Source organism: Moschus berezovskii, chromosome 23 (assembly GCF_049115385.1).
Source record: "Moschus berezovskii isolate FMDL1 chromosome 23, NW_MosBer_1.0, whole genome shotgun sequence".
NCBI classification, from domain to species: domain Eukaryota; kingdom Metazoa; phylum Chordata; class Mammalia; order Artiodactyla; family Moschidae; genus Moschus; species Moschus berezovskii.
The window spans coordinates 22,171,397-22,198,119 of NC_142482.1; the positions used below are offsets into that span (position 1 = coordinate 22,171,397).

At 47.3% G+C, this 26,723-nt stretch overlaps 1 protein-coding gene across 4 annotated transcripts in view; it reads left to right on the top strand.

The window, feature by feature from the left end:
- BRPF3 (bromodomain and PHD finger containing 3) overlaps positions 1–26,723 on the top strand; it is a 37,777-nt gene that overhangs the window by 5,904 nt on the left and 5,150 nt on the right. For all 4 annotated transcript variants that reach the window (XM_055406374.2, XM_055406372.2, XM_055406370.2 and 1 more), the window contains exons 3-12: positions 2,596–2,752; positions 5,328–5,459; positions 7,209–7,337; positions 7,630–7,942; positions 8,645–8,947; positions 10,772–11,281; positions 14,593–14,686; positions 18,861–18,958; positions 21,759–21,856; positions 25,597–25,751. In XM_055406374.2, coding sequence (XP_055262349.2) covers positions 2,596–2,752; positions 5,328–5,459; positions 7,209–7,337; positions 7,630–7,942; positions 8,645–8,947; positions 10,772–11,281; positions 14,593–14,686; positions 18,861–18,958; positions 21,759–21,856; positions 25,597–25,751 — 1,989 coding nt within the window. The remainder of the gene's footprint in view (positions 1–2,595; positions 2,753–5,327; positions 5,460–7,208; positions 7,338–7,629; positions 7,943–8,644; positions 8,948–10,771; positions 11,282–14,592; positions 14,687–18,860; positions 18,959–21,758; positions 21,857–25,596; positions 25,752–26,723) is intronic.

The window sequence follows — 26,723 nt, forward strand, 5'->3', positions numbered from 1 at the left end:
TTTTCCAGTGGAGGCTCATCTCATTGTTGATGTTCATTAAAAAGACTACAGTATTAGAGCAGGAAGGAGTCTTTGATATTATTCATCTAACATAGTCCTTGCACATTCTCCCACACCCCCAGATGAAGAACTGCGGCCACGGGAGGTAAAGTTGTTCATTCCTTTATTCACTCAGTGAGATGTTTATTGAGCACTTATTATATGCCAAGTCCTGTTCTAAGGGCTGGACGGAACCAGGAAAGTGACAGACCCTAGACCACAAGCTGGGGCTCATGACGCCTTTAGGTTCTGTTCCTGTTGTCTGTCTGTATCTCTTTGTGTAAGGGACAGGAAGAAAGTACTGGTGGGCAGAGGAGAGTGAGTTGTTTGCGGGAAGCAGGCAGCCAGACTTGTCCGTCTGGAAAGAAGACAAGAAGACAGAAGATCCAGAGGGAGAGGCTCTTGTGAACCATGACTGGAGTTAGATTTAGTCAATAGGAAATGGGCCTTCTAGTCACAGAGCTGTTCTAGGCTCCCCGCTTCTGTTAGGTGATTGGGTCCATGCTTAGTCCCCTGGTGGTTATGCCCTGGGGCTAGACTTTCTGGTTGTCAGGTCTGCTCTTGTAGGTGGTTTCTTGCAGGGTCCAGCACTGCATGCTGACTAAGAACCAGAGAGACCTGCATTTGAATCTTGAGCTTCTGTCACTACCAGTGTGATCTTTGGCAAGTCGCTTAACTTCTTTCAGCCTTAGTGTATTTATTTGTAAATGAGCCTACCTCAAAGGGTTTTTGGGAGAAATCAGTAAGATAGTATAAGTAAAGCACTCAACACAGTGCCTGGCAAATAGTAAGTGCTCAATAAATGGTGGCTGCTGCTGCTACTGCTATTTTATTATTACTCTTTTCCCCGCCTGCACAAATGCTATTGGGACCCTCCATGGCCAAGAGGTTATAGAGGGAGGGGGCTGCCTGCATCTGGACAGGTGTGCTTGGCATGGGTATTGGTGGGGGAATCTATTCTTTGGGGAAAGGCCTAGGCCTTGATTTTGTCAGCTTGGCTTTGGGGCAGGGATGTCTGACCATGGAAAGGCGCAAGGCCTAGGTGAGCAATGTCCAGCCCAACATGAACATACTTTTTAGGTTCCAACTTCTTGTTTAGCCACAGTTATCTTCCTTTCAATGGAAGTGTGCAAGTGAGAGGACGAGAAGCAGAGGAAAAGCCAGAGGAGCACTGAGTCCTTGCGTAATCAGTTTGGGAACACAATATGGTATAGCAGAGAGATCATGGGTTCAAATCCTGCCCAACTTCACCATCTTATTAACTGCGTTAGTGACTTCAACAATGTATTCAGCCTCCGTTCTCAAGAACAGAGGCTGTTCTCCTTCTGCCTTTCCATCATTTGAAACATGGGAATAATGTGACCCACCTTGCAGTTTGAGCATTATTGTAGAGATTATGAGCTCTCATTAATGCCTTTCCTACTGCTTCCCCCCACCCCTCATGTGTTATTGGCTTAAACCCTGACCTCCAGACTTCTCTTTTGGGGTAGTTAAGCAGCTAAATTTTAAAATTTTATTTTCATACAATTTTTAAAGATTACTTTTTACTTGGAATTATTACAAAATATTGACTGTATTCCCTGTGTTGTACAGTAGTATATACTTGAGCTATCTTATACGTGATATTTTATACCTACCACTCCCCTGGCCCTGTATTGCCCTCCTTCCCACACACTGGGAACCACTAGTTTGCTCTCTCGGAGTCTGCTTCTTTTATGTTTAGTAGTTTGTTATATTTTGTATTTACTTATATTCTTTGGCCATGCCATACAGCTTGCAGTACCTTAGTTCCCTGACCAGGGATTGAACCTGGGCCCTCGCAGTGTAAGCACTGAGTCCTAACCACTGGACCGCCAGGGAATTCTCTCATATTCTCATAGTTTTTAGATTCCACATATAAGTGATATTGTATACTATTTATTTTTCTTTGTGGAGCCAGCTAAATTTTCAGATTCTCCATCCTCTTATGTCTTTATATTCTTTTTTTTTTTCAATTTGGTTCAAAATTAGGCATTTTTAGGCTGCTGAGTTTTTTAATGAAAAACCAGAGGTCAGACAACTCCAAAGGGTTGCATTTGGGTTCAGAGGGCAGTAGCCTGCTATATTTCTACTAATTTTCCTTCCAGCTTGGCTGTGGACTACTCCCTGGTCTGATGGGACCCTTAGCCACAGAGGGGCAGGAAATAGTGACTGCATTGCCCACAGCTTATACAAGTTCCTGTTCTCTTTTGCTGCCTTTATCAAGTAAAGAGTGAGGGTATTGGGGCACAGACCTATGTCTTAGGAGTCCAGGACTAAAGGGTCTGGGTTCCTGGGGGAGGGTTCTTTTGGAACCTGCAAGGCAGGAGGTGGAAAATCAAGTGAAATATCTCATGCTGAATCTGAGCTGCTTAACTTTGCCGTCCTTTTCAAGCCTTTCTCTGAGGTGAGGCATTTGGCCACTTTATTCTGTCTTCCTCTACCAAGTTCAGAAATGAACCACGGGATCTTGATAGGAGGCTGTAATCTGGGCTGCCCATTGACCCTGTCTTTCACTTCCCTGTGCCTCTACTCAAGGTTGAACAAGATCTGTAGTGGTCTCTCCTTTCAGAGGAAAACCCAGTTCATGCAACGGCTTCACAACTACTGGCTGTTGAAGCGGCAGGCACGGAATGGTGTCCCCCTCATCCGGCGCCTGCACTCCCACTTGCAGTCTCAGAGGAATGCTGAGCAGGTAGGTGAAGCAGTGATTTGAGGGCAGTGGAGGGAGGTGTAGAGTGATGAAAGAGAGATGGTGGGGCAGTTTTCCCTGATCCCTCTGGAGCCTTTGCCTGTAGCCTTCACACCCCAGGAGTGACCTCCAGCATTGTAGCGCTCTTTAGACCAGACAGCAACTCCTCCTAGATGAGAGGCTTGGCTTGGAGCAAATTCTAGGGGAGAGTGAAGAGCAGGCCCAACTTTCCCTGTACATGGGGAAACCCCTTTAGATACTGCAGAAAGGAAGAAGTGGGCTGAGTGTGAGTTAGGTGACCATGATATATGAGTTAGGAAAAGGCATACTTTCCTTAAGACACTGTACTGCCATCTGCCAAAAAAATGTTCCATAAGAAATACACAAATTAACCGTCTAAGGTGTAGCACACAGCCCTGCCCAGTTGGGTGGCCTTGTAGACATTAGCAGCTGGAGTTGCTGCATGTTCAGTGTTTTCCAACATGGTAGAGGCACCCTGAGAGATTTTTTAAAAGCTTATTTAGTTCTCGCTCTCTCTCTTCACTTGTTCCATTACTTCTGCCTTTAAATATTTCTACACCTTTACTCCAGAGACAAAGCAAACCTTCCCATGACTCTGCTGCCCTCTGTTCTGTCTGATTTCACTTTTGCCTTTTGTAACTAAAGTCCTGAAAGAGAAGTGTATATTTGCTCTCTCCTTGAAATGGTCTGCTTGCTCCCCTGTAGCTTCTTCGAGAACAATAGTGATACCCTTCCAGTCCAGCAAGACTTCCCTCATATTCTCTCACCTTATAGACTGTTGGACAATATTTGACACCACAGTCACTTTGTCTTAAAGCTTCTTTGTGACACCATTTCCCACCTCCTCTACCCCACTGAAGGCACCCTCTGCTGATCCTAATTCTTACTCCTTAGTGGTAATATTCCCAGGGGCTCTGCTGTCTGCCTGTTGGCTTGGAGAGCTTGTCTACTGTTGTAGTTGTCAATAACTGTGTGGCTGTAGCTGCAGGTTTCTTGTCTTGTCCCCTCTCTTTTTTTTTTTTTTGCCCTCAGGCTGTCTGGGGCAGAGGAACTATAGGTGTCTGTGTATATGTTGTTTCCTGTACGTCGGATATTGGAAACTTGATTCAGTATCTTCCTTTGTCTCCATAAATGTATTTCTGTTGTTGATATGAAAGCTCCTTCCTCCTGACCTCAGATGTTGTCCACCTTGAAGTTACTTTTGGCACTTCCCCCCATTCGGAGCTACAGTTAATCATCCCTTAGTCTGTTTCAGGGGGTTAATCAGTGTATGGCCCTTTATCTCCATTCTACAACTGCTCTGCTCACCCAGTTCAGTTCAGTTCAGTCGCTCAGTCGTGTCCGACTCTCCGTGACCCCATGAATCACAGCACACCAGGCCTCCCTGTCCATCACCAACTCCTGGAGTTCACTCAAACTCATGTCCACAGAGTCGGTGATGCCATCCAGCCATCTCATTCTCGGTCGTCCCCTTCTCCTCCCGCCCCCAACCTTTCCCAGCATCAGAGTCTTTTCCAGTGAGTCAACTCGTCGCACCCATGCCCCCTTAATTTCAGCAGTAGCTTTCTAGTCGGTCTCCAGACTCTAATTCTTTCTTTGCTCCACCACTGGTACAGCCTTATTCACTTAACTATTTTCCATCCTGTCATTTCTTTTTTTCCAGAGTATATTCACCCCTCCCCACCTACCCTTCAGGCAGGCTACAGCTAAGCTTTTTTGCCTGGCATTTGAAACTTCTTGCCAGTTGGATCCTGGGTCTTCCTTGGCTTGTGTGGTTCTCCAGTTCCTCTGCTCTGGCCGGCCATTTTTCTCAACAAGCAAAGAATCACTGATTGTGCCTTCATACTTCTGCTCTGTGGTCCCTTCAGTTCCAAAAGAGGCCTTTCTTACCACTTTGTTCATCCACATCCATCACTACATGTGAAATCCTAGTAAGCTTGCTCACCCCAGGAATCCCTGACCTGAGCCCCACACATTGAGATCTTCTCTATTTTATATCTTCTCAGCATTTTATATTCAGTTTATGAGATCAATTTTTGTTGTCTTTATGCTGCTGTGCCCTTGTGTATCAAACCCTGGGCCTCAATTACATTGTAGTTTTTCTAGGCAAGAATCACATGTTTGATGATGGTGGTAGTGGTGGTATTTTAAAGTATGTTGAAATAAGTAAGTGCAAGCTTATGGTAAAAACTTTGCTGTGTTTTCTAGCCAAGTCGAAGCTCTAGGGTGAAATTCTTTCCACCCTGAGGTGTCTATTAGTTTCCTTCTGAAATTCTTTCCAGTCCTGAGGATTCACAGCTGCTCTCTGGTGTCCCTGGGGGTAGGAGGGGGTAGTCCCATCTCTCTCCCCAGCAGTGGTGGTTGTACTGTAGTGAAGAGACATTGTCATAGGACTGGGGAAGCACAGGAGGAAGGCATGTGATGGAAGAGGGTGAAAGGGCTTTCCAGAGCCGAGGGTCCAGGAAGGGCATGGGGCGCTTAGCTGCAGAGTGCCTGAGAGGACTTTGGGCAGGAGGGAAGCCTGTGGCTCCTCATTCCTTTCCCTTCCCTCCTGCAGCGGGAGCAGGATGAGAAGACAAGTGCCGTAAAGGAAGAGCTAAAATACTGGCAGAAGCTGCGGCACGATTTGGAACGGGCACGGCTGCTAATCGAACTGATTCGGAAAAGAGAGAAGCTCAAGCGGGAGCAGGTGAGGAGGAGCCCCCAGAGCTCTTGTTCACGATTGTTTTTTCCCCCATCAGTGTCAGCCTTGTCGCCTTCCTGCCCAGAACTGTGCGCTCCAAGTCCTGCCTACTAGGCATTGGGTGTGGCACTGCTGCTGGCTTCAAACTTGGGGAGCTTTTAGCTTCTGGTAGCCTCAGGCATAAGCTTAATATTATATGTCAGCCCATCCCTGGAGTTTCTCACTTCCGAAATCTCAGGAGGAACCTGTCTTTGACTATTTTGAAGAGCTTCTCAGGCCATTCCGATGGGTATCACTTTTGACTGAGAGCTTGAGGGTTCTCATTTGACCCTTAAACACTTACAGTCTTTTTTTTTTAATACCTCAATTCTCCTTGACTATAAAAGGAGAGTATTAATAGAACATACCTCATTAGGTTGTGAGGATTAGATGACTTAGTGTATATAAAGAGATTAGAACAGTGCCTGGCATACAGTAGGGCTATAGAAGTATCAGCTGCTAGCATCATTATTGATACCCTTTGCTTCCCTAAAGTGTCTGTTGCAGCACCCTGCATATGACAGTGAGCAAAAACTATTAATTGAATGGATGACGAGCCAGAAGTGTTCTTTCTGGTCCAGGAATAGCAGCTGTTACTTCCATGCTTCAGAGGCCCAAGTTAAAGATGTTTTTTCTCTCTTTCTCCAGACTCCACTTCACTGTTCAGCCCCAGCACAAACCCTTCTCTTGTGGGCTGAATAGCCTGAATTTCCACCTCTGACACTTGGCAGCTTTTGCTATACATAAGCATGGGTGGGCATGGAGGATATCGCAGGATCTTGTCCTTATAGTCAAATTGTCTCTGCCATCCCAGGCCTAGTCCCCCAGTTGAGCATCTCTTCCCTTTTCTGGTCCAGAGAAATGTAAGGGGAAAGGAAGTAGGCAGGGGATACAGGCAGGCCTGTTTGAATGTAGTCAAGGGGCAGGAACGTCTCATAGCCTAGTCTGTGGCTTCCCAACCTTTTCACACTAGGGCACACATGGAAAGTAACGTTTGTACAGCACACTGCTGCAGATGTGTCTGGCTGTTTGCTGCCTGAGGGGCTGAGCTTCGAGGCTAGGCCAACCTAACTGTCCCACGGGCCAATTTGGTGGGAATTGTGGCCCAAGGCACATCTTATATCATCAGTATGCCCCTTGGGCTAAGTCAAACCTCAGTTTAAATCTCATCCCTGTTCTTTTCTAGCCAGGTGGCCTTGGGTTAGTAACTCCTCATTGTATTCCTGCCAAACCTTAGATTCCATATGTGTAAACCATAGATAATAACAGTTTCCCCTTCAAGGTTGTTGTGAGGCTTAACTGAGGCAATATAAGTCGAAAGGCAGTGTGCATAGTAGTCAAAAGCACGCACTGTGAATCCCAGCTCTGTCCCTTATTAGCTGTGTGACCTCAGGCCAGTCACTTAGTCCTTCCGTGCCTGTTTCCTCTTTGTAAAATACTTCATTTGTGCCTATCTTGAATGTTATTTGGACTATAAAAGTATTAACTATTAGTACGGTAAGTTTTGGTATGGAGCTGAATACATAGGAAAGGTTCACAAAATGGTAGCTGTTGGTATCGTCGTTTCTAAGCTACGTACAGTGATAACTCAAGTACTGATTAGCTTACTGTCTTGTGAAACTTTGTTTTACGTGACTGATGAAAATCAAGTTATCAAGAAAAAGTTCCATGCCTCTTTCGGGGGGATGTCCTGATTTCTCCCCACCTTTCCCACAGATCAAGATCCAGCAAGCTGCCATGGAGCTGGAGCTGATGCCGTTCAACGTTCTGCTGAGGACAACACTGGACTTGCTGCAGGAGAAGGATCCCGCACACATCTTCGCTGAGCCCGTCAACCTGAGTGAGGCAAGTTCCCCACTACTTTCTGAGCAGTGAGCCCTGCCTGAAATGGAAATAGGGTCTTAGTAGGCCAGGAAAGGGTTGGGGCACAGGGTGTACAAAACCCAGGGGAGTCTGGCAAGGCTAGTAGACTGGCTCATGGTGATGGCTCAGCAGAGCAGGGTGGTCCAGGGCCCGGCGGCTATGAATGAGTCTGGCATGGCCAAGCCAGAAAACGGGGTGGCAAGAGTGCCGGTGAAGGGTGCGCCTGTTTGGCTAGTAAATGGTTGTTGTAATTGTACAGGTTTTATATGTTTAGGTTCCAGATTACCTGGAATTCATATCCAAGCCAATGGATTTTTCTACTATGAGGCGGAAGCTGGAGTCCCACCTGTACCACACCTTGGAGGAGTTTGAGGAGGACTTTAACCTTATAGTTACCAACTGCATGAAGTATAATGCTAAAGACACAATTTTCCACCGAGCAGCTGTCCGCCTGCGGGACCTGGGAGGGGCCATCCTGCGGCACGCCCGGCGGCAGGCAGAGAACATCGGCTATGACCCTGAGACGGGCACCCACCTGCCCGAGTCACCCAAATCGGAGGACTTTTACCGCTTCTCCTGGGAAGACGGTGAGAAGCTGGAACGGGTGGGGAGGAGAGGGGCCAGGAGAGGCACAGGTATAAAAGCCTGGAGAGCTGGGGGTTAGAATGGTCCTGGGGGCTACCGGGTAGACTATGGGAATAAAACTAGAGATAGGCACAGGCTGAGGTCCATGTGCTAGAATTGTTCCAGGAGTTAAAAGTTTTATTCACCAGGCCCTTCTTGAATGGTAGGATGGGAATCAAGTACTAGCTGTCTATTTAAAAACTAAAGCTTCACAAGGGGTCTTTCTCTCCTGGACTCCCACTGTGTGGCATTGGAGCCTGGGCAGCAGGAGTGCAGTGTGGTGTCTGGCTTTTTCAGAAGAGTGCAGGTGGAGGATCAGAAAAGTGGAATTGCCTCTGAAATCCCCAGTCTGCCTGCCCCTGCTCTCTGCTTCTTGATGGCAGCAGCCAGTCACTCAGGTTGGGGGATGGCCAGACTGCCTTGTTCCTGCTCCATAGGCCTGTAACCATGACTGAACTGCTTCCTGCACGTTTCCCAGATTCTGACCTTATCCCTGTGGCCGCCCTCCTGGCAGCAGTGTGGCGGGGCCAAGGCCCCACAGTGACGCTGCTGGAATCCACTGACCCAGGCATTCCAGGAAAATATTTTGCATCTGAAGGAATCCCCTTCCCCTTGCCCTGGCCTGGGCAGGTCGTTCAGCCCCTTTTGTCCTTTCTCCCTGGCAGTGGACAACATCCTTATCCCAGAGAACCGGGCCCACTTGTCCCCAGAAGTGCAGCTGAAGGAACTGCTGGAGAAATTGGACCTGGTGAGCGCCATGCGGTCCAGTGGGGCCCGGACCCGCCGAGTCCGCCTGCTACGCCGGGAGATCAATGCTCTTCGGCAGAAGCTGGCGCAGCCGCCACCTCCACAACCACCGTCACTGAACAAGACTGTGTCCAGTGGGGAGCTGCCAGCAGGGCCCCGGGGGGATGTGGCTGTGCTGGAGCAGGCCCCGCAGGAGGAGCCAGAAGACAACGGGGACAGAGGTGAGAGACAGTCAGGGGCAGGCAGGGGGCTGGGGCCCAGGAAAGAGAGGGTTAAGCTGAAATCCCACAGTGGAAGCACCCTTCCCTAATTCTGACCCTAGTGGGCAAGCAGAAGCCCTGGGAAGAGTCACACTTTGATGCACACCCAGAGATGGTATTCAAAATACTTAATAATCCATTGAGACTAAAATCCATCAGTCAGAGTAGATGTTAGCTGTTGTCCTGGAGAGGGCTCCTGAGGGCCACTGATTTGGATTTTCAGCTGCTGGATTGTGAGCAGATTCAGGGAGTTTCAGATACTGAGGTCCAGTGGCTGTTACTAACAGTAAGAAGTATTTTGGTATTTTGCACCTGGTATGGCCGTGTTGTACATACCAGTTAAATATTAGCCCAACTTACCCATGATGTAGAGAGGCTCTTGGAGCAGGTTACGTTATGGTGTAGTAGAATAGAAAAGAAGAACCTTAAAGATGGTCTGGGCTTATGGCTTTGACTCCAACTGGCCAAATCTACAGGCCCATCCCAAGAAGGAAGGCCCCATATTACAAAAGACGCTGGGGAAAGTGATTCTCAGAGACCCAGGTGCCTTACCTGAGTTGCTATCCATCCTCTCCACTTCACTGGGGGCAGAATTGTCAACTCAGGAGGGCCTGTCATCCGTACAGTCCAGAAAGTTGGACGTTATCTTCAGAGGCAAAGGGGCCAAATTGCAGGGAGTGGCCCATTCTGTGTTAGGTTGGCAGAGAGTGGGGATGTGGCTGAGGTCAGATTCAGCCCTTAGAGGGCTTTGTGTCCATTGTAACTTTTCCCAGCTCCCTGTGTGGCAGTCAGCATCTCATTTGTATCCATCCCCACTTCTGGGCTGAGGCAGTGCAGAGTCATGCTCAGTGGACCAATTGCAACAGCTTCCAGAGGTTTCAAAAATTTCTCAGCTTCATGTTCCAGAAACTCAGATTAGGGAAATCTGAACTCTGTCTTAAAAGTCTCAGTTTTTAAAAGTTTCAAGGTAGAGGTTGAACAGACATGTTTGGGAGCCACCAATTTAAATTCTTTGCTCTCATTTTTCCTATCTGTAAGCTTATTCTTTCTGCTTGTCCTGCTTGCTTCACTTGCATGACATGAAACAAAATATATTGACAGGTGGGAAAATACCTGGGTCTAGAGAGTTGTAGACCCTTAGTTTTTGAGGTTGAGACTTACCTAATTATTGATTAATCAGAGGGCTTTGGGCTTTCTTGGGTGTAGGGGTTATAACCCTATCTTCATCAGACTCACCTGGTAAAAGCTTTTTTTTTTTTTAAAAAAAGAATTCCATCTTTAGCGATTTGGTTTCAGTTTGTCTGAGGTGGGACCTCAGCATTGAAATTTTTAAGAAACTTTCTAAGTGACGCTAATACGTAGCCAGTGTTTAGAGCTACTAGTGTAGACAAAACTTACTGCTGCTTCTGTTTAGTCGATAAGTCATGTCCATCTCTTTTGCGACCCCATGGACTGTGTAACCCACCAGGCTCCTCTGTCCATGAAATTTTCCTGGCAAGAATTCTGGAGTGGGTTGCCATTTCCTTCTCTGGGGGATCTTCCCAACCCAGGGATTGGACCCACATCCCCTACTTGGCAGGCAGATTCTTTACCACTGAGCCACCTGGGAAGCCCATGGACACAATTTAGTCCTTCCTTTTCTTCACCTCAAATCTGAGACCTGGAATGCATCTCAAGTGTTCTGACAGCCTATGCTTTTGGTTCTTAGTTGTCAGTGTCATTATCTGACTTGTAGGGGGAGACTTTTTCTAAAATGTTCAAGCAGGTTCTCTTTTTCTCTAACAGATGACTCCAAAATGCCTCCCCCACCGACCCTGGAACCCACTGGACCTGCACCTTCCTTGTCTGAGCAAGAATCCCCTCCAGATCCCCCCACTCTGAAACCCATAAATGATAGCAAACCTCCAAGCCGATTCCTCAAGTCCAGAAAAGTGGAAGAAGATGAGCTTTTGGAAAAATCACCTCTGCAGCTAGGGAGTGAGCCCTTGCAACGCTTGCTCAGTGACAATGGCATCAACAGAGTGTCCCTCATGGCCCCCGACACATCCCCCACTGGCGCCTCACTCAGTGGCGTGGGCCGCCGCACATCAGTCCTCTTCAAGAAGGCCAGGAACGGGGTTAAGCTCCAGAGGAGCCCAGACAGGGCCCTGGAGAATGGTGAGGACCATGGCACAGCGGACTCTCCCGTGTCTCCCACCAGCATCGAGGATGAACAACGCTCCCGGAAGCGGCCGAGGAGCAGGAGCTGTAGTCAAAGTGAAGGGGAGAGGTCCCCCCAGCAGGAGGAAGAGACAGGTGACCTCGCCTGAGACTTCTCTCACTCCTCGTATGCTTTCCTGCTTTGCTTGGCAGCTAGCACCTCCCCCAGTCAGCGGTATCCATGGTGGCCCCTGTGGATGCTAGTAGTAGCATTGAGGCTGGCTCCACAGCTCACAGTTGGGCCTGGCACATGAGCAGTGGCCTGGGGAAGCGGACTTTGGAGCAAGTGTTTTGAGAGAGCCAGCTTGTGTCTGGGGCTCTCTTGGCCCCTTAGGGGAATACAAAGCTGTATGTGATAAAATTGTCCCTACCTTCAGTTTAGTTCATTTATCAGATGTTTATATCAAGCATTATTGTAGGCACTACTATGTGTGTGTGAGGGGGGAATCATTAAATAAAACAGATAAGTCCCTTGTAGAAGAGTTAGACTGAAAGCAAATAAGTAAATTGTATCTCATATTAGAAGCGGTGGCGAAAAGTCCAGCAGGGAAGGGGGATAGGGGATGCTGAGGTGGTATTAGAGAGGGTGGCCAGGGAATGCTTTCTGAGGACGTGACATTTGAGTAAAGATCTGAAGGAGCCAGAGGTGTGAGCGTTTTGGGTATCTGGGAAAAGGATGTTCTAAAAAAAATGGCAAGTGCACTCCAGTACTCTTGCCTAGAAAACCACATGGACGGAGGAGCCTGGTGGGCTGCAGTCCATGGGGTCGCTACTAGTCGGACACGACTGAGCTACTTCACTTTCACTTTCACACATTGGAGAAGGAAATGGCAACCCACTCTAGTGTTCTTGCCTGGAGTATCCCAGGGATGGCGGAGCCTGGTCGGCTACCGTCTATGGGGTCACACAGTATCAGACACGACTGAAGCGACTTAGCAGCAGCAGCAGCAGCAAGTGCATGGGCCCTGCATGTGGAACCATGCTTGCATGTCTGAGAAACAAGAACCTGTGGCCACAGCAAAATGAGCCAATGCATCATAGGAGATAGTATTCAGGGCTTGTCACCAAGGAGTCCTTACTGCATGTCCAGCTCAAGTTGCTCACTGAGAGAAATAAGTCAGACTCAGGAGCAGCACTGAAAGAGTTCACGGCCCACTGGGGAGAGTAGATGGTGTCCTGAGGTGCAGAGATGCCCCAGTGCTGGACAGTGTGTGGTTACGTGTTAAGACGGCACTGCTGGAGGTGTTCAGGGAATGAGAGCTGAGAGGGTTGGGAAGGCTTCATGAGGGGACAGTGCCTGAGCTGGCCCTAAGGATGAGGACAGAGTAAAAAGCAGCAAAGGGCTCAGGCCATGGTATGTGGAACCAAGGACAGAGTGCCTGTGAGGAACAGTTTGGAGAGGGGCTTCCCTAAGCGTCAGGAACCAACAAACTGGGCGAGGTGGGCCTGAACGTGCAGGGTCTCCATTACCAGACAGTTTAGTCCTGGTGGGATATGGAAGCCCAGCTCACTTGGCAGGGAGGGCCCAGCCCTGGGTTTTGCTTCTCATGTCCTTTTATGTGGTGGGTTTGGACTGTGTGGTTAACACATGCTTTTCTCCGTTTTGCTTGCTTCCTGCCTAACACTTTGTTTCAAGCAATACCTTCCCTTCCCATCTGGCCCAAGTTGCCTGTATTAGGGCTGTAGGATGGTATATAGAGTCAGGAACCTGAGCCTGAAATAGGGGGTGTGTGTGCATGTGTGCTAAGTCGCTTCAGTCGTTGTGTCCCACCAGGCTCCTTTATCCGTGTGATTTTCCAGGCAAGAATACTGAAGCGGGTTGCCTTGCCCTCTTCCAGGAGATCTTCCAACCCAGGGATCGAACTGGCATCTTTTACATCTCCTGCATTGGCAGGCAGTTTCTTTACTACTATGGCACCTGGGAAGCCCCGAAGTTAATTAGGCAGACTTGAGTTCAAATCCTATCTTCTTGCCAGCTGAGTATCCTGGGGCATATCAGTTAACCTCTCTGATTCTATTCCTTATTTCTAACATGAGGCTAATGGTACTTCCCTTGCAGGGCTTTAAGGATTGGAAGCAACCTATATAAAGCACTTGGTATATAGCGGTAGATGGTAGCAGTTATTGTTGTCATCTGTTGAGCTATATCAGGCACAGCCAAACAGCTCTGTGCACTAAAAATGAAAGATCCTGCCATAGGGAAATAGATCTGGTACCAGGCTCATGCAGCCTGAGAGGGCCCACTGCTTGGGGCTGAAGTCTGTTTCTCTTCCACTGTCTCAGCTACCTGGTACCTAGGAATATTTTTGCACAGCCTTAGTGGAGTCTCACAAAAGCAGGTGTTGATCCTTTTCAAATGAGGCACAGCTGGCTTTTGTGATTTAAATTGAGGTGGTAACGTTAGAGGCAGAGCCAGGTTAGGGCGCGGATGTGTTGGCTCAGACACCTCCTCTCACAGGTGTGACTTGCTTCAGTTTTCTGGCTGAGGTATATGTGACTCCGAGCTCTTGAGCACTTGGCTCAAGACTTGTAGGATTACGGATTGTGGTTGGGAATTGGATAGGTAGATAGAGAGTTGAAGATTTCAGAGCAGGTGAAAGTTAGGTCCCTGGGTTGATCAGTCTTCATTTGCCTCTGAAGGGCTTCCTGCTGTAAACAGACCTTCCCTTATTCATACTTAATAACATCCTTAATAAAAAAAGTATTACCTTCAATTTAGGAAAGGAGAAGCCAAGGCTTAAATAGGAAAAGGAACCCATATTTCAGAGCCCAGTGTAGAACCCAGGGAATCTGACTCCCCATCCTGGGAAGGTCTCATCTCTCTGGATCTGCTGAAAAGTTTCCCCCATCCTCAACTTTGACTGACTCTGCTAGATATCACAGGGTATGGCTGACACAGCCCTTATCCGGTCCCAACCTCCCCTGACACCATCCCAAAAGAATGAAGCTAGTTGTTGCCAGCCGTGTAATGGATAGGGTGTGTGACTGTTTATCTGAAGAGGCAAGGTGGGTGGGCTCCCCAAGAGGCAGAGGAGACTCCCTGATAATTGAGGCTTGAAATTAGAAGCAGATTCAGGGTCTCGTGAGCCAGCCGGAGTGAAGAAGTCTTGGTGTTTCCCACTGTAGTCGAATGACAGCAACTAGAATGAGCTGTGGGCTGTTTTCCTTCCAGAATACCCAGAAGGATGGGAAGGAAAATGCAGTGTCTGCTCCCTGTGCTACGAACCATCTCCCCCCAACTTTATCAGGTTCCCTCCACCACCCAAGACCCATTTCCCTAGAGAAGGGACCTGCTGGCCTCTCCACCCCTCCTCCCCGAGCCCTCCCGAGGCAGCTGCCTCACACTGCGGTATGTGTCAGGGGGTGGGGGTTTCTGCACTCAGGCTCACTCTGTGTGTCCTTGGCAGGCGTGACCAACGGCTTTGGAAAACACACCGAAAGTGGATCTGACTCAGAATGTAGTTTGGGTCTCAGCAGTGGACTGGCCTTTGAAGCTTGCAGGTAAGAACCCTTGTCCCAGAGCTTTGCCAGCAGCTCTGGTACCTCTCCATTTAATTTCCTTTCAGCTGCAGATTGAACCTCCTCCCGCTGATCTCAGTTTTTCCTTTCCCTACCCCTGCTATTTCCTGAGGCCGCTTGTCTGTGATTCTGGTAGCTCCTAGGGAACGCCATGACCCTTGACTGTCAGGCCTGATCTGACTGCAGTGGGGGAGTGGTGCTCATGCTTCACAGGGTTTGTAGAGCTGAATGGGCTCCAGGGCGTGGGGACAGCCAGGACTGTGTTGCCCAGGGAAGCTAACATTTGAGCCAGTCCCCACCCACTCCCCAGCCCATAGATAACCCAGTTATAGATGGTTTTGTCCTTTGCTTTTTGGGGTGTCATAGCGATGGCCTCTTTAGAAGTGTGGTGTGGGAGTAAGAAATGAGCAGATAAGAAGGTTGGTGTTGCCTTTATTCTGACAGAGGCCCTAGCTCTTCTACCATCCTTGATCTGGGAAGGGGTGGGTTTCTCTTCCCATTCTTTCACTTAAAGGGAAGATTTCTGAGAGCAGAACCTTCAAGTATCTTCCAAGTTTAAGAGTTTACTGAATCTCTGCTCTGCGTGGTGTCCTCTGCAAGATACAAGGGAGTGTGGGACTCTTGGAAATGGGAGACTCTCAGTGCCACAAAGGGAAAACGACTTATCCTGAAGGCTGACCTCGTGGTCCCTCCACATGGTGACTGCATGGATCCTGGTTTCAGAGCAGGGGGAGGAGATCCCAGGACAGCACCAGAAAACTCTGTGTCTTTGTTTGAATTGCCTCCAAGGCAGGCTGGGTGTAGGTTCTATTGGGTTCTCGCTTAACCCTGGCGCTGCCCCTTGGTCCTGGGCTGCTCCCCTACCACAGCAAGGCCCAGCTTTCAGTGGGCGCTTTGAGATTTTCCCCACAAAGCCTCAGATATGTCCTAGCTTTCTCCCTCCTCGTTGCAGCCCTAGAGTAAAAAGGGGAGTGGCTGGGTAAACACAGTTGCTAGGCATAGAGAAGAAGCAGAGGTTTCCGAAGCTTACAGGATGCTGCTAGCCTGGTCCTGGGTTGAAATTCCTGACTCCTTTCAAAGATAGGGTGCCTGGAAACTCAGTTCATTGGGGTAGGGTAGGATTGGGGTTATCACACTGTCCCCGCTTAGCCCATGACTAAAAGTAGAAAGTGTGTTGGGCTCCTCCCTCCACAAAGGGCCCTCTTCCCAGCTGTGAGCCAGAGGAGCAAGCCAGGCCAGGTTCTGGCTAGCCTGCCCGTTCACACTGCTTGCCTTTCTGCAGAGCGTGCCAGAGCCACCAATATCTCTGGGTTCCTGCTCACTGGAAACAATGCCGTTGGAAGGCATTTCCTCTTTAACTCAGCGGTTCTCAGTAGAATTTCAGGGTTTGAAACAGGTTAGAACTTAAACCACAGAATGTTTTTTGTCTTTCTCTCTCTCTCCCTCCCTTCTCTCTTCCCTCCTTAACATTGTGGTGGTAAGTACATAAAGGAAGATTTTCCTTATTAATTAGACTGGAATCATATGATTGCACGATAAAGAACCTTGAAAGAATTTCTGGTTACTAATCCCATCCCCTTCCCCTTCTATCTCTGGGTTTATCTTTTCTAATGATTTTCTGAGCAGGTTGGAGCTGCCCTCTCTTCTGTGGGTCGTTTACTCAATTATTAATTGAGCCAGGCACTGTTCTAAGCCCTGATAAAGATGTCTGTTCTCATGGAGTTTATCTGCTAGAAAGGAGAGATAAATGTTAAACCAGTAAACAGAATACTTACAGATTGGGCTGTCTGCTTAGGCCTGGGTAATTTGGAGAGAGGGTTGAAATGCCGGCCATAATTGAGTCACTTGTGCTTTTTTCTGTGAAACAAGGAAATAGGGATCTAGTTTTGGTGTTGTGTCCTATCCCATTGAGCTCATCCTTCTCAGAGCTCTTCCTCTTATAGTATAACATTAGTAATTTATAATATTAAAGTGAGACATTAAAATTTAGTACCTTTTATATAATAATATTTGGGCTCCCCAGATGGCTCAGTAGTAAAGAATCAGCCTGCCAATGCAGGAGATTCAGGAAACTTCGGTTCCATCCCTGGGTAGAGAAGATCCTCTGGGGGAGGAAATGGCAACCCATTCCAGCATTCTTGCCTGGAGAGTCCTATGGAGTCTGGTGCATGGAGTCACAAAGAGTTGGATACGACTTAGCGACTGAGCCTGCACATACAACGATATTTACTATATACCTGCTATTTATTGAGTACTTAGAGTGTGCTGTGCTGAGTGCTTTCTGTATGTTAGCGCATTAAAAGCCTCATAGTGTCGCATGGGAGACACACGCCTCAGAGAGGTTAAGTGACTGCTCAGGGTAACAGAATGGATGAGGAGAAGAGTCAGATTCTGACCCAGGTATCTGGCTCCAGAGTTTCTCTCACAGCCACTTGGTTGCGACCTCCTCTGTTGTATTTGGAGATGTCTCCCTGGATCCATGATATAAACTTGGAGAGACTTTCCTAATAGAACTGCCACTTCTTACATTTTTATAGGGACTCAGATTCTCTAAGCCCAGTGACAGATTTTTGTAGGGTGCATAGGAACTGAATCCTGAATATGAACTGGGTGGTCTTTTGTTTTTTTCCCCCAACAGGTCCTGACCTGCAGGAAGAAAGCTCCCAACCTGCTAGTTAGTAAAGGATTATGATTGATTGGGCTCTGGTTGTGCTGGGTTTTCTGTGTAAGACTGTGATAAAGTCAGCTATGATTCAGTAAAACAGTACCACTCCACTCTCCAACCAGTCTTAACCTCAAGCTCTTCTTATCCCACTAGAGGTTTCTTAAGCATTTCTGCTCTGCTACAGGTTGTTGGCCTGTCTCTTAAGCATTTTTGTTATTGGAATAATTATATAGCAGTAATCAGAGAAGGCAATGGCAACCTACTCCAGTGTTCTTGCCTGGAGAATCCCAGGGACGGTGGAGCCTGGTGGGCTGCCATCTGTGGGGTCGCACAGAGTCGGACACGACTGAAGCAGCTTAGCAGCAGCAGCATATAACAATAATGGTTTTTAAAGTTTGACTGGAAAAAAAAACCATAGCCACATCATTCTTGCCCAAAGGCTTCTACCTATGGTGGTACATTAGAAATTGCGTTGGAAGCAATTTAAAAATACTAGTGCCTATGTGGGTTCCCAGAGAAGGCAATGGCAAGCCACTCCAGTACTCTTGCCTAGAAAATCCCATGGACAGAGGAGCCTGGTAGGCTGCAGTCCATGGGGTGGCTACGAGTCAGACATGACTGAGCGACTTCGCTTTCACTTTTCACTTTCACACATTGGAGAGGGAGATGGCAACCCACTCCAGTGTTCTTGCCTGGAGAACCCCAGGGACGGGGGAGCCTGGTGGGCTGCCATCTATGGGGTCACACAGAGTTGGACATGACTGAAGTGACTTAGCAGCAGCAGCAGTAGCATGTGGGTTCCACTTATATCATTATTCTTGTATTACTAGTCTCATTTTTGCCTATTACCGTCTAGTCTTTATCTAATACATGATTTTTTTTCTCCTTGCAGTAACCGTATTAAAAAAAAAAAAAAACCCTGTCTGCTTGCTGGTTAAATCCATCTCTGTCTAAGAAAAACTTCACACACATAAAGTAGAAGTGAGAAGTGGATTGTTTTTCCAATTTAAAAATGTCTTTCCTAATTAAGGAAGTAAGGCATGTCCATTATAGAAAATTTGGGAATGAGGCAGATTTTTGTGCCTCAGAAAGAAATTGGTTTCTTAGGCTATGTGAACCACAGAGTAAAGGATTCTGGGTGGATATGAGAACAGGCCCTCCTTGTGGCCAGACTGCTTAGACTGTGGAAGGATTGACAAGTGCCTGAGGTGACCTACCCTCTGGGTGAAATCCACTGTCCCTGGGCCGGGGAGCAGGCTTCTCTTTCCAAGTTCAGTCCTTCCACAGGGGTGAAATGTTTCCTTAAGCCTCGTGGGAACATTTTGGTCAGAAGTATGTCATGGGTTTGTGTGAATTTTTAGAGGAAGGTGAGAAACCATTCTCCCTGAAGAGTTGTTGCAACTCTGCCCCTAGCAGAGATGGGAGAGCAGAAGTGGATGTGTTAGTCATTTAAACTGCTCATTTCACTCCCCTCTCCCTCCCTATATGCAGTGGTCTGACACCTCCCAAACGCAGCCGAGGGAAGCCGGCCCTGTCTCGAGTACCCTTCCTGGAAGGTGTGAATGGAGACTCTGACTACAACAGCTCAGGTAAGGAGTGCTGTACAGGTGCATCTGGGGGAACCAGGCCTTCCGAAAAACTACAGCCAGACCCTGACCTCCTCCAGACCCGGGGACACTGGGCAGGGAGATGACCTCTTCCTCTTAAATAATTCATCTTATTTTGAATAAGTGACACATGCTTTGGTGAAAAAGGTAAGAACTAGCCAGTGTTTAGTGGTTTCTTTTGTGTCTTTCCAGGTGTAATCCATACGTACACAAGCCAAAAACTTGTGCATATATTTAAGAGTGAACAGGGAAGCCTAACATTGCACATTCCTCTAAATCATGTCTTTTTTCAGTTAATAATATATCTTGGAGACTCTTCTGTGCTTTTTATTGGCTGCCTAATGCCCCACTACATAGGAGTGCTACTGCATACTCAGCTGGCCCTCTGCAGATGGACGTTTAGATTGTTTTCATGTAGTTGTCACAGTCAGTGTTGCAGTGAGCAACCAGGTACAAAGCTCATTTTGTGTCCCTGGGGAGTATATCTACAGATATACTCCTGCTGTATTGAAGGAAGTATGCATTTGTATTTTTGACAGATATTTCCAGTCTGCTCCATGTTACTGAATTTCACACATAACCCTGTAATTTCATGTGATCCAGTGCTTCCACCCCTCTCCCCTTGAGAGAGTCTATTCCAGCAGGTCCAAACGGTAAAACACTTGGATGTCATCTCCTTGGCCTGAGGGAATGAAGGGCAGGGCGAGAGGAGAGGACTAGGTGGTGCTCAGGTGGAGTGGTGCAGGGCAGCTGTTCTCTGAGCCGTCCCGTGGAGGGTATGCACTCTGGATGCCCGGTCTGTGAAGCTTCCGTCTAACATACAGGCTTCAGGGCTTCTCTTCCCCATTTCCTATTCCCAACTGCTTTATTTTCCCTTAGCATCCATTTCTTTTTTCATATGTGTGTTGATGAATGCATGCTTGCATATTTCATTGCTGTCTGACTGTCAGTGCCTAGAAGGCAGGGCTCATGTCTGGATTAACTTGTATAGTATCTAATGCATAACTGGGAATGGATTTGGCATGTACTTTGTGCTTCTGGTAGTGACGTTTTATTCTTATTTTAAGAACCATGTAATTATTAAAATGATGCCAAAGGAGATTTAAAAAGGAAACCAACCTTTCACTGTTCCATCACCTTAACACCATTGTCTTCATTTCTCTACGTTGCCTTCCATTTATTTCAGGCACATTTTTAACAGAATGCTAAAGCAGAACTCATGCTCTTTCATATTTTCCTTTTTTCAATGTTAACTTTCCAGTCAATACATTATAATTTACTTACTTGTTTCATTGTTAGACATTTGGTTATTTCCAACTTTTAACACTATATATAATACAGTGAACCCATATTTTTGTCCAAATGCCTCCCAGTCGTTTTAAAAGTTATTTTTCTAAGAACAAATTCCCAGGGAAAGCATTTACTGGAACAGATGGTTCATACTTTTTTTTTATGGCTCTTGAGACTTGCCACCAGATTATATTGTGAAAGGATTAGACTGGTCCACAATTTCCTCAGCAGTATATGATTGCACCAGTGTCCCCACAGCCTGCCTCTTCAGTCGTGCTGGATTTTATCTTTTTGAGGTTATTGCTATTGATTCAGTAGGTAGAAAACAAGACCTCATTACCAGTGATACATTTTTTAAAAAATTCATGGGAGGTAATGTTTCCTTAGGAATATAATTTCTACTCTGTGGTCCCCTCACCATTGCTAGTTTATAGGCTGGGAAGGGGAAGGGAGGTTCCTCTTTGTGTTCAGAGATGTTTGTGAAGGACCCATCGTGTGCTAGTACGTTAGGTGCCGAACAAAGAAAGCTGAAGACGTGCCTGCCCCAGGACCCGTGTAAGATTCTGACAAAACAGGCACAGAGAGAACCTCTGCTGAGTGCTGTGCAGCAAGGTGACCTGTAGCCAGGTGTGGCCCTGTCAGAAAAGAACTCATTTAGCAGATAGTTTTTCTGGGATGTTTGTCCTAGGTATCTTTTTCCATGAAGCCGTCATCCGGAGGCCCAGGGAGCAGTCTGTGGCTTTGCCAAGCTGTATTATAGTCTGTATTCCTGGTAATGAAGCAGTTATATTTTTTCAAGGAACATCAACCTAGGGTTCTAGTTTAGAGGCCAGCAAACTGTAACCTGTTGCCTGTTGGCTCACTTGGTAAAAGTCTGCCTGCAATGCGGGAGACCCAGGTTCAACCTCTGGGTTGGGAAGATTCCCTGGAGAAGGAAAGGGCAACCCACTCCGGTATTCTTGCCTGGAGAATTCTATGGACAGAGGAGCCTGGTAGGCTACAGTTCATGGAGTTGCAAAGAGTTGGACACAACTGAGTGACTAATGCGTTCACTTTCATGAGCTAAGAGTAGTTTTTACATTTTTTTCAAATCACTGAAAATCAAAAGAAGAATGATATTAATATTTTGTAATACAAAAATTTATACACAATTCAAATTTCAGTGTCCAGAAATTGTTTTATGGGGACACAGCAATGCTCATTCATTTAGGAATTACCTGTGACCGCTTTCATGATACAGTGGCAGGGTTGAGTAGCTGCAGTGGAGACATGTAGCACATAAAACCTAAAATATGTACTATTTGACCTTTTAAAGAACAAGTTTGCTGACCTCTAATCTAGTCTTAAGAACTCAGGAGAGGGTAGGGAAGAGGAAGGGTGGAGGGGATGTTGTTGACTCATTTCTGGGCTGCTCCAGTCAAATGGAGGCCCCAGGCAGGCCTCCTGGGCACTATTCCAAGCCCCCCTGTCTCCTCCCCTCCCCCAACCCCAGGCAGAAGCCTCCTGATGCCCTTTGAAGACCGCGGAGACCTGGAGCCCCTGGAGCTGGTGTGGGCCAAGTGCCGAGGTTACCCCTCCTACCCTGCCTTGGTGAGTCTGCCCTTCCATTCTCCCTCCCCTGGGGGGTTCTGGCCCCTACCTTGCCTTGAGGGCTTATCTGATTGGATCAAGCCAGCAGAGTGTGGTTGGGAGTCAGGTGCCTTTAGCTGAAGAAGGGAGGGAGGTTTTATCCCAGCCTGGGTGGGTCACACCAGCTAGGCTTAAGGCACTTAAAATAGGTTACAGTGTGCAGACAGAGGCTAGGGCTCTTAGGGTTTTAATAGAATATATTTATTTGCTAAATGGAAACATTATTATTATGCATGAAAGTTATACGTGCTCATTGTAGAGAATTATAAACTCTAATAATGCTTAGCTGTTTGGCTAAACGTCTGTTATGCTAAGTCCTTGAAATATGGAGAAAGGTAGGATTATTCTCATTTTGTAGAGGAAAACACTGAAGACCTGTTACCCGTGGTCATCTAACTTTTAAGTGGCAGGGTTGGAATTTGACAGTGTGTGATGTCAAAGCCTGTGTTTTGAGCCACTGAGTTCAAAACCACCCACAGTCCCATCTGTTCAGAGATTACCTCTTGATGTATACCATCAGCCCCGTTTTTTTTTTGTTGCTGTTTAGTGCATAAATAATAGACCATGTGCTGTTTCACCTTCCCTCCATTTAACAGCACGCCATGAGCGTGCGTCTCATGCCCTCAGACGTTCTTTATCGGCAGCACCGTCACGGCTGCATCATCCTCAGTTGTGTGCATGTAGCTTATTTTAACCATGTTTCACTATGACAAACAGCCAGCAGTAAGCATCATTGGAGTTTAATGTTTGTGCACGTCTATTATGATTATTTCTTTACAGTGAAGAAGTCTTAGGAATGTCTTCTTTGGGGCATATACAAAATTCTGATACAAATTGCCAAGTTGCCCCCTAGAAAGTTAGGGGTAACCCCTGTTTATATGGGGCTTCCCTGGTGGCCCAGCAGAGAATCTGCCTTCAATGCAGGGGACCCAGGTTCAATATCCTGGAGAAGGGAATGGCTACCCAACTCCAGTATTCTTGCCTGGAGAATCTCATGAACAGAGCAGTCTGGTGAGCTACCGTCCATGGGGTCGCAGAGAGTTGGATACAATGAGCGACTAAAACTATCACTTTCCAGTTTATACTCCCACCAATAGTAGCTAAAAATTCTATTTTTACCACCTTGATTGGGAAGGTCATATCCATCTGGCCCCGGTAAATACTGATTCTAACCTTTGAGACATAGCAGAATCATCTTGGGGAATTTTTTAAACAGTGTAGATACTGAGGCCCCATCTCAGAAGTACCATATTAGACCCTGAAACCAGACCCAAGCATGAATATGTTTTTAAAAAAACTTGCCCAGTGATCTGTTGTGGGGGCTGAGAACCACCCTGCCAGCCTGTGTGTGCACACAGAGCTCTGAGCCTCTCCTTGCTCGTTTGAGTCTATGGCTCTTTCTGGTCTCACAGCAGCTTCTTCAGGTAAAGAAAGTGCAAGAATGCTGATCTTTTCTCTGCTTGTGAGGAAACTGTAGCTCCCGGAGGTTATACCACTTGCTGGAGTCATATCGGAACCCATGCTGCCAGCCTCCCCGCTCCTTAGCAGGGGCAGGAGGGAAATCCACACTGTGAGCCAGCGCTGGGGAGGTTGGGCCTGGGGCTGCCTTCACGGGCTCTGCTCTCTGCTCTCGATGAGACCCCCAGGTTAGTTGTTGAAGAAGTGGTTAAGGCTATGCAAGTTTGGTTTTATCTTTTTAAATCTCCTAATACAAAAAAGTCAGTCTCAAGCTAGTTTCTTTTTTTCCTTTTTAATTATCTTCTTAATTTTAATTTTCTTTTGCAATTAAATTCAGCCACCACCTGAAAACCCCCACCACCTGAACACAACCTTTGTTTTTATTTTGGGTTATACTCTCCCAGTCATTTTCCTCTACATACTTAAACATGTACTTGCACATATAGTGACTATGGTTTTTAATTTTCTGGGACTCTTGTTCTTTAAAAAAAGTTTTTCTGTAAAAATTACATATCTACGTTATAGAAGCTTGTATAGACAACACAAACCTCCAGCATCCTGACATATCATCTATAAGCATTTTGTATTGTTCCTTCTGTTTATTGTTTATATATTATAGCTATGACAGTAGTGAGTGTACATGTTTATTACGTACTATGTTACATGTTATCATAAACTTTATTTCCGTGTTATTTTACATCTGCATAACATTTGAGTGAGTGGGGCCCATTATTTATTATTTTGGAGTACATTTGCCTCTGTCTTCTTTAAAAAGAGAGGCGACCTCTCCTTAAGAGGGAGACTTGCCCATCTTGTTTCTGCCCTTGGGGGGGACATTTTTCACAGTTTGCCCCCACTTAACCCAGCTAGGCACTAGCCCCACCGTTGGTGACTGAGGAAGCTCAGGGGAGCTTGTCCGGTGGTTCCCATTAAGACTTTTAGCATCAGTCCTAGGAGGGATAGACAGGCTAGGAGTTCAGAGGTTTTATCAAATCACACAGCTGGGGACAGGGTAGGGGTGGTTCTTCCTTAGAGTAAACTCTTAACCAGAGCACCTGCTTTTAGCTGCTTATCTTGAGACGGATGTAAGGAAGCTGGCAGGCACCCAGAAGTAAATAGAGCAATTTATTATTATGAGAAGAGGCCCCCTGGGACAGGGTGTAGGAATTACGATTTTTCCACCTCTGGGGAAAGCTGCTTCCTTGGTAAGTTTCCAAGTCTCCCTGGCCGTGGTGCACAGAGACTGTCAGCCAGGGCTGTGCAGGAGGCAGTGGTCAGTCGAGCCCCAAGTCCAGGTGCCTGGTTTTTGTCCCAGCCAGCTGCATCCTTCTGTGCTTGGCATTTTCCTCTGTAGGCTAATACTTGTCAGCAGCCTTCTCAGCATTAGCAAGAGAATGAAATAAGATGACATGTGAATAATTAGGAGCTTCAGTAACAGTGTCAGTACTTTGTAGACTGGTGTGAGTTATTGTTGTGTTGATGCCACCAGGCATTTTGCCTAGCCCCTGCCCCTGTGGAGCATGCAGCCTCAATGACTGATTCTTCCAGTGGCCCTTGTTTCCAGCCACATCATTCTCCCCTCTCCAGCAGCCCTCCGAGCTCACTCTCTTGGCTTCTCTGAAATCTTACCATGGGATGTTAAAATTGTATCTGGTCTACACACCAGGAAGGATAATAGACAGGAAGGTGGTGGGTAACCAGAAGACGTGTTTAGGTGAAACTGAGGGGGTGGACCCTCTAGCTGAGGCAAAACCTTTTTCACAGCCATGGTGTCTAGGAAGGCCCCTGAGAGTTTGAAATGAATTATATAGGTTCTAAAGGGAAATTGGCAGGGAAATAAACGACCTCTACTCCTCTCCCCTAAGGGACATTGGGAAGAACGAGTTTATCTATCTGACCTGGACATCAGAGACGGTCCATTCACTTCTGATAATCCCGGATCCTGGCTTTCCAGAACTTCTCTTTCACCTTTGGGGCCTGACAGTTGATGGAGCAAGCTTTCTTACTGGAAGGTCTTATTGGAAAGAGCCAAAGGGTTAGGACAGTGTCTGGGGAAACGGAATCAGGATTTATGTTTGGGGTACTGAGGGTCTTTGGAAGAGGTCAGCCACTCCCTCACCAAGTCAGGCAGGGCCAGCCCGCTGCATAGCTCTGGTGTAGGATGGCTCAGTGCTTAGTCCCGCAGCAGGCTGCACGGTTCACCCCATCCGCCCCTTGCTGAATCCTCTCCCCTCTGGTTTCAGATCATCGACCCCAAGATGCCCCGAGAGGGTCTCCTGCACAATGGTGTTCCCATCCCTGTTCCCCCCCTGGATGTGCTGAAGCTGGGCGAGCAGAAACAGGCCGAGGCTGGAGAGAAGCTCTTCCTTGTCCTCTTCTTTGACAACAAACGCACCTGGTGAGTGCATGCTGCCAGTGGGAGGGTGCGCCAGGATGCAGGCTGGGGAGCCTGACTGGGATGCTGTTCTAATGCTGATGTGCTGGGGGTACACAGGCCTGTGGACTTAGCCACCCTGCCTCTGTGCTCAGTTGAAAGTGAAAGGTTACTTGCCAGCAGCTAGTCTCTGCGTTTGCCATGATAGTAGTAATTTAGTGTTAGGAATAACAGTGATGAATAGTGTTAATGGTAACTGAGGGGTTTGGTAGATTAGAGTCTCTGAGAAGCACTCTGAGATGGAGATTTGTGTTAGGAGGCTTCTTGGGAAGAGCTGTGGGGGTGAAGGGTGAGGAGTGCAGCCCTAGGCAGAGGAAGCAGTTGAACTGCTGCAGAGGCCACAGCTGATCTGTTTGAGCTCATTAGAGATGTCAGAAATGGGGGCCTTGAATGCTGGCTGTCCCTGGTTGGGGTGATTCCTGGAGAGAGACTCACTTGAGAGCCTATAATCTGCCGCTGCTCCCAGTGGCTGTGGGAATGCATGTCTCAGTCCTGGGTGGGTGGGGAGTTGTGGGAACTGCAGAATGCACTGCAAGGGACTTGTCTTCTCATGGTTTAAAAAGGCCAGCAGGAGGATTCCTTCACCCCGGCTTCTGTAGAGTGGGAAGGCAGGACTAGCTAATGACTAAAATCTGTTGAACATTTACTCCATGTCGTTATACAGATTGCTTTACATGAGTGGTTTCATTTGATCCTCGTTTAAATCTTCATTAATCCCTTCCCAGTCCATTTTGCAGATGAGGAAGCTGAGGCTCAGAAAGCCAAGAACCTATAGCTAGAACTGGGATATAAACAAGGATCTGGCTCCAGAGGCTGGGCTCTCAGCCATATGTTTAATTCACCCAGAGATCTTTTAAAAACACCAGGTGTAGGCCCCACCAGAAATAATTTCATTGATTCCTGGCGTCAACTCCACTTCTTCGTCATAGCTGCCTG